This window comes from Cheilinus undulatus, linkage group 20 (assembly GCF_018320785.1).
Source record: "Cheilinus undulatus linkage group 20, ASM1832078v1, whole genome shotgun sequence".
NCBI classification, from domain to species: Eukaryota; Metazoa; Chordata; class Actinopteri; order Labriformes; family Labridae; genus Cheilinus; species Cheilinus undulatus.
In genome coordinates, this window is record NC_054884.1 from 24,648,519 (window position 1) to 24,660,575 (window position 12,057).

Here is a 12,057-nt window from a genome sequence, read left to right on the forward strand (position 1 = left end):
GAAAAAAACTGAGCATGCTTTTTCATTAGCTTGACAGCAGCATTTTATCATGGTAAGTGTCATGACTAACTTGCTAATTTACCGAACTATGAAGTTGAACAGTTTGAGCCCAAACAACAAATAACCTTGGTCAATGTAAGCATGAGGGTATGATAAAATTAGCAAAGCTGTGGATTAAGTATGGCTGAAACTATTTATTATGAGGCTATTTGGAAATAAATTTCAGCTTAACATCTTCATATTCCTAACCTAAAATACATGATTCTTATTTAAATATTTATGGAAATTTAGGAAACAAAAAATGAGTCTGAATATTAGAACAGCTCCCTCCTGAAAAGTTGTCTGCTTCATTAACATTTAAAAGAAACTGATAACCATGTCCATTACTTGCAGTGAGTCTCCATTTGGGATAAAAAAAAAAATGCTACAGACATCCCGCTGACACTTGTGATTGGATTTATGCACACTGTTGATTTATGGAAATATTCTCCTCTTTTATAATGTGAAGGAGACATTTAAAGAGAGGCATGCACATTTGCAGCCTCCCGGCAAATGAAAGTGTGTCAAAAGGGAGGGAAAATGTACACATTATTCCAGACCAAAATGACAAATGGGACGCGGATCGAGTGCGTTGTAAATACATTTTCTCCTGGTGAGACGGAGCTAGCTCACAGCTCTACGGCCCCCCTACCCCACCAAAGTCTCTGGAAATCCTCTCAATTAAGCGATGCATTTCCCTACGCTTTGCGGAGCGAGAGGGTGAAGCATAATACCGGAACACAAATCACTGAGCCCATTGAAAAAGCTGCCAGTTAACTATGTAATATTGCCACTGCCGAAATGCTTCACTCTTTATCCCCTTTTAACTGCAAGGCCAGACAGCCAGTGTGCGCTGGGTATTCTTGATAAGTGAATTATGTCATCAACCAAACTTTATATTCCCACCACACATTAAGAAAAGAATAAACTTATTATTGTGATTCAGTAAGCAGGCTCCAGTGAGAATGAAAAAGTATAGGAACCCTGGAGGGACTTACAAAAGTTTAAATCACTGAAACTTTTGATGCCTGACAAAAGACACATCTTCTGAAATGGATATATTAATTAAGCATAAAACACAGTGAAAAGTATAATGCCATTACTAACATATTTTAAAGGTACTGACACTGTCACACATTTTGAGACTGTCTCAGAAACTCACAGTTTTGTAGCTACAAACTAAGAGTTCACAAAAGCTGGGGATCTTGCTGGCTCACTAACTCAAAGACCACAATTTAGATTTCTTTTGAGATTATTTCCCATCAATGAACCTTGTAGAAATTTTTACAACCACAGTTTTTGCATGCGGAAAAGGACTTTTTCGAGGATGTGGAGAAATCGAGAATGCCCCAATGAATATTGGAGCTGTAGCTTCCTCATTAAGGATTTTAAATTCACAGAAATTTCTATTTTCCTTCTCCACTGTTTGAAAAAATGTTTAATTCTAAAGAAGAAACCGTCCAGGTCAATGGTTGGTCTGCTAAGACAAATGAGCACAGAAGAAAGAGATCCACTCCAGCATATTTTAATCTTGCAGTAGTTTGACTGCTTACAGATACTCACTTTAAACTAGGCGAGGAGACATCCATGCTGCAGCCAGCTCCATTCTTCTCAGAACCCCTATTCATGCTTGCACAAAGCTCTTTGAAATTTCCCGAATTTCTCTGTATCTCTCTGGAAATGTTCATGGCTGCATGTGTGAACAGCTACAGAAGGAGGGGGATTACACTCTATGAAGTGCAGAGGGGTACAAGATACAGCTGTAGTCTCACTCTCTCTACACCTTCACCAGTTCTTTTTAGCCACATCCCCCGGGACACCACGTGCATTTTTTCTTTGAAATGTCATTTGGTAAAATGCCAGAATAAAACTCTAGAAACTATCTTTGCCAAGGAGTTTGACCAGTTTTCCACAAAACCTTCAACTGGAAGAGCAATTATCAGCCTGTGCACCTTGATTTTTTTCTTTGACTTTTTTTTTTTTAAACATTTATAGTTTATCTTGTTATATAATACCATTATATATATATATGGTTATGCTCTGAAATCTTGACTTTAGCAAGTTTAGTGAGCCATTTCTACTTTGCTCTGTCCTCATGTTCAGGGTCGTTATCTGTCTGAGAAATATATCTTCTAAATTGTACTTCCTGTGCAGGTTTCCCTCCAGGATTTCTGTAGTTTTTGCTGCATCTTTGTTCCTCTCTGCCTTTACAAATCCCCCCTGGATGAAGAGGAACATTGTTAGAGCGTGGTGTTTTAGCCATCTGGCATCATAGTGTGCCCCATGGTTCTGAACAGTTTTTCTTGGCAATCATTTCATAAAGGTGCTTTTGGTGAATCACAGTGTCCCCAAACCTCAGCCACAAAAACATGTCCACTCCAGGCAGATTTACAGCGGTACTTTTTATTTTTGACCTTGCTGTAGTTGCTCGTGGTTCAATAACCTCGCTGCAGATTTGTTTTTTACTTTTTATTCATGATGCAGTTTTTGCCAGGACATTGACTCAGCAGCTATTGGACCTTCCAGATAAAAGAAAACCTTTGGCTAAAAATGGGTCCTTGAATACTTGAATAAAGGCTTTTTTCATGGAAGATATTTGACATGTCACTCTAGGGGAAGCACAGGTGTGAATCTTAAAATTAAAATGGCTGAATTCTATTAAGCTACACCAATTTCAGAGTCGGGGAGTCATGCATGCTGTCATTACTGCTTCTAATTTTTACAGACAAGATATTTGAGAAACATTTTTAGGAGTTGTTTGTGTGTTGATAACCAGTTTTCATTCCACCTGGACTGCTGAACACTGGAGACATGATCTGTGGAGTGACAAATCATGCTTCTCTGTTTGGCAGTCAGATGGGCAAGTCTGGATTTGGCAGATGCTTGGAGAATGTTACCTGCCTGACTGCATTGTGCCAACTGTGAAGTTTGGTGGAGGAGGGAAAATGTATGGGGCTGTTTTTTAAGGTTTGGGCTAGGCACCTTATCTCCAGTGAAGAGCAATCTTAATGCTTCAGCATACCAAGAGATTTTGGACAATGCTATGCTTCCATTTTGTGGCAACAGTTTGGAGAAGGCCCTTTTCTATTCCAACATGACTGTGCTCCACTGCACAAAGAAAGGACTATAAAGACAGGGTTTGATGAGTTCAGTGTGGAATAACTTGACAGGTCCTCACAGAGCCCTGACCTCAACCTCATCAAGAACCTGGTACTGGATGAGAGATTGCAAGTCAGGCCTTCTCGTCCAACATTAGTGCCTAACCTCATAAATGCTCTACTAAATGAATGGGCACAAATTCCCACAGAAATATTGTGTGAATAATCATGTGGAAATCCTTCCAAGAAGCGTGAAGGCTGACAGCCTGGTGGCGTTCGTCACTTCAGGGGTTGACTTTCCTGGCTTTCGTGGGTTGGCTTACAAAACTTTCGTGGGCGGGCTTTGTTTTGGTGGGGAATTGGTTGACAGCTGAGGACAATCCACTGCCATCCACTGAGAACTGGACAAGAACATTACACTGTTATAGCTGCATAGTGTAAATTGCTATAGTGTAAATTTAAATTTGCTTTGACTGTTTCTTTTTTATTGCTTGAAGACTTTAACCAGCAGTTGTTTGAACCAAGCAGATATCATAATGTGGGTCTTTTTTAAGTTTCAAAATTGTTGTTTGTATCTTAAAGAAGCACATACTGCAATATTTTCTAAATTGACCTAAAGTAGTTCAGGAAATGGCAAAGATATTTTCCTGGAATATTTAAAGGTCACATATTATACCCCTTTAAGACAAGTTTTTCTTGCTCTCAGAGGTCCCCTTAACATGCCTGTGGAGTTTTTTTTCTAAAAAAACCCTCCAGTATTGGATTTTTGCATGTCTAAAAAACCCTCTGTTTCAGCCCTGCTCAGAATGAGCCGTTTAAGTGTCTGTGGCTTTAAATGTTACTGAGCTGTCTGACTCCGCCCCTCCCAGGAAATGGATGTGGTTCTCCTGATCAGCGGAGAGGAGGGCAGTACTTTCTTTGAAGCAGGGAGGTCCAACCAAACCTGGGGATGGGGATAACTCCCCACATGACATCACAAGGGGGAAATCTGAGAACGGCTTGTTACAGCACATATTTTCTGAAAGTTGGAGACAGAAAGGGGGGGAGGGTGGACAGGCCAGGGACACATTTTTGTTAGAAAAGCCTGAAAAATGTATTTAGCATAATATTTGACCTTTAAAAAAATATACGTGATTTTCAATGTGAAACCTGATAGCTTTCTTGTTGACTGCATGTTGTTTGGCAGCAGTGGTCAACCCCTGTACATCAGGTTGTAACAACTGATCACAGATTAGGGCTGGTTGATTGATCACTCACTCATTAATGCACATTCATTTGTCTCAAGCATCTCTTGAAACACTGACTTTTCACATGGAATAGATTTAAACTGAATTTCGGTGTCTGAGATCTTCAAGTTACCACGTAGCAGGTTGAACACCCATTAGCACTGAGCTAAGGCTGTAATGAACACCATCATATTTCTGTTATTGTAAGCAGAGTGTGGCACTGCTCTGTATCAAAGGTAATGGTCCTTAGAGAGTGTCGAGTGCTGAGGCCTTGAGAGAAAATAGAAGAAAGACTGTGAGAAGGGAGAAACCATGAAGAAAATAACATTGGTACAATAGTCTAACATGCATTTTTATTGAATATTACTTACTCCATTTCTCTGTGTTTGGAGAGCAATTTATCATCATAAACAGATAGCACAAGGTCGAAGAAGGGTCCTATAGAGCAGTGGTTCTCAAACTGGGGTCCGGGGACCCCTGGGAGTCTGCGAGCCACATCTTGGGGTCAGTTAAAGTAATACTATATCATTAAAAAGCAAATAGATACATATACCACATACACCACAGTGCCATAAAACAACCATACTAAACCAATGACTCCCACATAAGTCAGCTTTGGCCAATAAAGGATATTGCGTAAACCTATCACTCGTCACGCATGAGTCACTTTGCTCAGGACCCCTTTGGTGTGCAGGTCCAGCTAGCAACAATGGTGATGCTATGTCCAAACCAGCTAATGAGAAAATATGATGACAGCTATCTCGAGTTCGGTTTTATTAAGAACAGCGATGGAAGACCCAAATGTGTTGTATGTCTTCATGTGTTCACAAATGAAGCCATGAAGCCTGCCAAGGTAAAGCATCATCTGATAACAAAGCATGCAGAGTTTAAAGACAAAACAAAAGATTTTTTTGGACAAAAGGGAAACGAAGATGGCAGTTAACATATGTTTAATCAGCGTGAGGGTTATGCTGGGGTCCTTGGAAATTTTTCCGCCCTGTAAGGGGTCCCTAGCCCCAAAAAGTTTGAGAACCCCTGCTATAGAGCACATACTGTACCTTTTATTCAGCCATGATAAACACAATGATCACTCCTCTGTGGGGTTAATGGGTTTTTCTGTTTGCATATGCGTTCCTATAAAAGGAATGAAAAGCTGATAAAGGAAGTTAGAAAGAAGTATGAATAGTCCTACACACTTATAACCTTTGTCAGAGAGTTCTCGACCCTTACGTTTTTGTTAAAAATGATACAATCAGACAAACTCTAGAAGTGGCTACTCCCCTAAAAAGTAGTCATTGGAACCTTCTAAAATCTGATTTACACATATCAACCACTATCTGTATGGATGATAGACACTGAAATATGTGAAGCCAAAAGATTTAAAGCTTCCCATCCTGAGAGGCTGCAGTATACCCCTTATATCCCATATACCCTGCCTCCTCCATGTTAACCAATGGGACTTGGGGCAAAATTTAAAACTTGAGTACATGCACAAAAATATAATTTATTAAAAATGGTGTCCGTCATTACAGTGAGTTCTTTAACATGTTGAATTATACCACTGCAAAATATGTATTCACCCCCTTTATGTCAGTATTTAGTAGATGCAATCACAGCACTGAGTCTGTGTGGACAGGTCCTAACAGGCTTGCACATCTGGGCACTGCAACTGCTCAAGCTCTGTCAGGTTGCGTGGGGAGGGGGCGTGAACAGTCCTTTTCAAGTCCAGCCACAAATTATCTATTGGATTAAGGTCTTAAGGAGCATTCCAGGGTCGGCTGCCAAGAAGCATCTCCACACCATGATGCTGCCACCACTGTGGGGACGATGTGTTTCTGGTGATTTGCAGTGTTTGGTTCCTACCAAATATAGCGTCTTTTTTAATGACCAAAAAGCATAATTCTGGTTTCACAAGACCAACAAACGTTCCTCTTGACCATGGAGTGTCCATGTGCCTTCTGGAGAACTCTAGTAGAGATTTAATGAGTTTTCTTCAACAGTGGCTTTTTCTTTTTGCCACTCTCCCATAAAGCTTTGACGGTGAAGAACCCAGGCAACACTTTTATGCAGAGTCTCTCCCATCTCAACTGCTGAAGCTTGTAACTCCTTCAGAGTAGTCATAGGTGTGATGGTGGCCTCTCTCAATAGTCTCCTTCTTTCCCGTTATTCAGTTTGTGAGGACGACCTGACCAAGGCAGATTTTCACACGTGCCGTATTCCTTCCATTTTTTGATGATGAATTTAACTGAACTCCAGGGATGTTCAGTGCCTTGGGATTATTTTGAATCCATCCCCTGATTTATACTTTTCAATGACCTTTTCTCTGAGCTGCTTGGGGTGTTCTTGGTCATCATGGTGTAATGGTAGCCAGGAATACTGATTAACCAGTGACTGCACCATTGGACACAGGTGTCTATACTGCAATCACCTGAAACACATTGACTGAACTTGGGCGATCCCCATTTCACTAACTGTGACACTACTAGCACCAGTTTTTTTCTTTGACATTAAAGAGTAGCCTATGACTAGTTTGCCTAGCTGGGAAGTCTCTGTAATAAAACTGGCACTCTACAAGGTTTATTTAATAAATAGTGTGTTTCTGTTTTCTTTAAATACAAAATTAAAACCTAATGAAGGGCTAATGCTGTTGAAATGTGGCAGAGACAGCCTGGTCTTTTGGTAATCATGGTGCATGTCTTTATAGTGGTATGTTGATTGCCACTGTTTGTAGGGTACAGTCTGCTTTTAGATGAAAATATAGGTATATAAAACACTTTGTTTTCAGCCAAACAATTATGAAACAACATTGAATTTAGCATTCCAACCAACACATTATTGAGACATTTTATTGTCTGACAAATTTTAATAAAAACACCCATGAGCTACAGTGTAACAAGAGGTCTCTGATGACAGCTTCTCCCCAAATAAAACACCAAGGGAAACGATGTCAGTCACTGTTTCTAATTAGGACAAGAGGGCTTTATATAAATCCCAAACTTTCTTGTCTTGTGATGATTAAAAAAAAACTCAAGTACCTTCAAACAACAGATGCCGAAGTTTGAGAGTTTCTCCTCAGGCACACTCCCACTCGCAAAGTGTCAGCGGAAAAGGGGAGCAGAGGAATATGAGCCACCTGGGGCAAAGACTTGAAAAGGTCCTAGAGGCTGGTAAGGGGCCGTAAACACATTTACAAAAAGGGGAAATGGCAGCGTGGAAACTCGAAAGTTCAATGCACAATTTTGCAATGGATTTAAATTGCAAAAATAACAGAAGGAAGCTAGTAAATAACTAGAAAGACGAAGTTATGAGTTTGTTTTTCTCAAAGCTCCTATGATGAATTCTTGGAGGGTATAAAATGGACTAAAATTAATAGTGTTGTATTTGTATGACCAACCAAAGAAAACAAGACCCTTAGTGAGCAGACAGATTATTTCTGTGTCATTATTTTATAATTCTGTCACCCCTGTTGTTGGACTGGTGTCAGGTGATTAATAGCAGGCTTCAAAAAAAAAAAAAAAACACACACATTTTATCGCACCCTAGAATTACTGATTTACATGTTAGACATTTAAAATAAAAAAGGTTCCTCACATGAACTTTAAAAATATACATATGTACTGCATAAAAGTTGGGGTGCTGTAAAAATGTGAATGAAAACAATGCAATGATTTGCAAATCTCATAAAACCATGTTTTATGAGTGCTTTTCTAGTATTTAATTGTATTTTCTACGTAGCACCAGATCACAACAGAACTAATTTAGGATAGCTTTCCTATAGAGCAGGTCTATACCTGGTCCCTATTTTAAACAAGCTAAATAGCCCTATGTTATTATGTATTATGTTATTATGTGTATTCAATTAATTTCCTGTCCTGGTTTTCTGCACGTTCCCTCTGACTCTATGTCCAGAGCTGAGCGAACCCACACGCTCGTTGACCTAAGAGCCCCGCCCCCTCCTCCCTTTGTCAGAGCTGGGGTCTAATGTTTGCTAGGATGCCTTGACTCCTTATCATGAGAGAGAGAGAGAGTTCTCTAATGCAACTAATTATCCTCTAAAGTTGTGTGCGAACCAATGCCCCGCTTGTTTTACGTCTGAGATAGTTAAATGAGCGGTGGATTTTGGCGCAAAATGAAAGCAGTTGTGCACAATTTATTAAATTCTTGCAACAAGGGGAGCAGGTGACCTAGTGGTTAAAGGCGCTCCCCATGTATGCGGGCGGCCTGGGTTCGAATCCGGCCTGAGGCCCTTTACCGCATGTCTCTCCCCCACTCTTGACCCTGTTTCCGACTCTATCCACTGTCCTCCCCTATCTAATAAAGGCACAAAAATAAAAATCTAAAAAAATAAAAATTCTTGCAACAAGTCTGACACTGGTAATACAGGAAAATCCTGCAATCCCACTGTATCGCTGTATCACGCTGTAAACTGACAAACCAATGGGAAACGTGGTTACAATCAGCGACAGTTGGGCTCATGCCTGCACCAACTCCCTCTTGATCTTTTCACTACAGCAGGCAGAAATATGCATGGTCCCTTCACAGGTGTGTGGGGGCAGGTGAGCCATGAATATCGGAGGGGATCACACAGGCATAGAGACAACAGGAGGAGACGGAGACATGCAATGTGTGTGGATAATAATAGTGAAGAGAAAGAATATGAGTAGATAAAGTCAGTGGAGGACAATGTATCATAATAAAGAACATTTACCAAGATGCATAATCTTACCTATTATAAATATGTTATATGTTACAATAAACAGTTTCCTAAATAAGTTTTTGGTAATTTATTTGTTAAATCTTTCAGATGTCACCCACATTTGCATGTGGGGAGGCCTTTTTGACAGCATAGGTCAACTTCACACTTAATGTTGGTGGGATACAGTTCTAAAGTTACTCCTGATGCAGGGAGGCAAAAAAATGCATTTCCAATCAATACACATGCATACTACTAAATAAGTATAGTTAATTTAAAGCTTCAGCAGGTCATTACACACTCAGTTCAAACTTTAATTAATGGTTTGGAGTCTCAATAAATTAAAGCTATTAAGCATTAAAGTCATGAAAAAGTTGTCTTGCCTGCGCCAGAGACAATCTATAACTTTTACATAATAAATATTGAAAAAAGACCTTAAAAAATGATTAAACTACCTAATTATGCTGCAGTACTGTGAAGAAAAATGTGTTTTTAATAGAGAATTAGAAGAATACTTTTCTGTTAAGGCAGCATTCAAAGGTATAGAGCAGGCTAAAGCTGGAGTCTGTGGTTTGTTGGCTCTTCTGGGCTGTTAAGCCAGTCTTCAAATGTGGTCTCATTCCAGATTCACACTTCCAGCTTTGAAATACAGGGATGACGGCTTGGTGAGTGGCAATATTATGTAAATGTGATAACTTTGCCTATATGGAAGTCATTCTTTGGCATACCTGTTACAAAACACCTGTGTGTTGATAATGAAGAAGCTGGTTTTGATGGCTGTCACTCATGCGGGCAGGAAGTGTAGCTAAAGATTGCTGGTTTGTTCTGGTTTTCATTGGCTTCTATTTTCTGCATCTTTTGCGATTAGATCCAAATAATGAGGCAGACATGGTATTCTTAAAAATACATACATTTGAAAGTTTATTCAGAAGTCATGTCAGTAGTGAATCGGGAAAAGTCAATATAATGGAAATCCAAGGTTACAGCAAATCTAGGACACAGTCTGAACGATGATAGGAGTTAGTTTTATGTGCACTCCAAAAATTTTAACCAAAAAAAATCCATGATCCAATTCTGTAGAGTCCCTGTCATTCAAAACCTACAAGCCCTTTTTTTGATATAAATGCCACTTAAGCTAATGATACGTTAATACAAAAAAAGTAATCAAATCACATACAAAAAAACCTGAAATAAAATAAAATCCTATATACAAACCTCTGTACATAGTGGGAATATGAATAAAAGAGGAATTTTTCTTTAATGAGCTCCTGTGTATTTGAGATTTGGCCAGTTTTGAAGAGCTGATGGTCCAAGTGTATCTGCGTGAAAGTCCTGATAAAGGGTCTATAAATTCAGAGACTCATGTGTGCAACGTGCTCCCTGCTGCAGACTGCATTGTCATCAAACTGAAGGCAACACAAGAAAAAAAAAAAGATGATAAGAAGGGGTGGGCTGCAGTGAGGTATTCATCTTGTCAAGCTGAAGCAGGGAGCAAGGAATGTGTGGGAAAAAAAACCCCAACTGCTTTTAGGAAGGGGAGGGGTGTTTGTGTGTTTACAGATGTTGTCGTGTTGTCAGTGTGTTGTTTGGTCCTACTGTCAGTGTCTTTTGTTCACTGTACAATTCCTGAATCGATGGACGCCTGTTTCCTGGTGGTCTTGGGAGGAGGTGGAGGGGGTGTCTTGCTGGGCAGAGGAGGAGGGAGATGCTGCAAATAGAAACACAAAGTTAGCTTCAGAGCTGCCATTTTCTCATACAGGGACCTAAAATTGATCAAATACATGAACTAATAAGCTGAGATCAGCTCCTCCAACAGAAAATAAGACTGTTGGGATTGTTTTCATATGTTCTTTTATGTACTTTTAGAGAGTATACCAAACAATGATGCTGTGAAAACATATTTGCCCACTACCTGAGTTTGAGTTTTTTGCACATTTCTCACACTTAAACGTTTCAGATCATCAAACACATTTTAGTATTAGACAAAAATGTGGAAAGTGGCTGCCCCCTATAACTATTAACTGGTTGTACCACCCTTGGTGGTAACAAATGCAGGCATTTGTGATAACTGGTAATGAGTCTTTCACATTACTGTGGAGGAGTTTTGGCCCACTCATCTTTGCAGAATTGATTTAGAATTTTTCATTTCAGCCAGACTGGAGGGTTTTCTAATCCATCGGTCAGTCACAACTTCAACTAGGCCACTCCAGAACCTTCATTTTGTTTTTTTTTTTTAAGCCATTCAGAGGTGGACTTGCTGCTGTGTTCACCATCATTGTCTGGCTCATTACTTAAGGTCATGAATGATGGCCAGGCATTCTCCTTTAGGATTTTCTGGTAGAGAGCAGATTCAATGGTTCCATCAACCACAGCAGGTCGCCCAGGTCCTGAAGCAGCAAAGCAGCCCTGGACCACAACACCACCATGTTTGACTGTTGAGAAATTATTTGTTCATTTTACTAGTTTAAGGACACATAACTTCCAAAGAGTTTGGCTTTTGCCTTGTCAGTCCACTGAATACTTCCCAAAAGTCTTGAGGATCATCAAGATGTTGGATGCGTGGATGCCATTTTTTGTCTCTTTCTTACTGTTGAATCGCGAACAATGACCTTAATGGAGTCAAGTGAGGCCTACAGGTCTTTCGATGTTGTTATGGGTTCTTTTGTGACCTCCTGTTTGAGGTGCCAGCGTGCTCTTGGAGTAATTTTGGTTGGCTGGCCACTCCTGGGAAGGTTCACCACTGTTCCAAGTTTTCCCCATTTGTGGATAATGACTCTCACTGTGTTTCACTGGAGTCCCAAAGCCTTAGAAGTGACTTTGTAACCCTTTCCAGACTGATAGATGTCAGTTACTTTGTTTCACATCTTGAATTTCTTCAGATTGTGGCATGATGTGCTGTTTTTGAGATATTTTAGTCTACTGCACTTTGTCAGACAGATTCTTTTTAAGTGATATCTGGATTCAACAGGTCTGGCAATGATCAGGTCTGGGTGTTGGCTAT

General features: G+C 39.9%; 1 protein-coding gene across 1 annotated transcript in view; it reads right to left on the reverse strand.

Moving 5' to 3' along the window:
- Positions 1-9,956: 9,956 nt before the first annotated feature.
- The window catches only part of dock1 (dedicator of cytokinesis 1), a 351,227-nt gene continuing 349,126 nt past the window's right edge, over positions 9,957-12,057 (reverse strand). Inside the window, exon 52 of the mRNA XM_041815464.1 lies at positions 9,957-10,764. Coding sequence (XP_041671398.1) covers positions 10,669-10,764 — 96 coding nt within the window. The 3' untranslated portion in view covers positions 9,957-10,668. The remainder of the gene's footprint in view (positions 10,765-12,057) is intronic.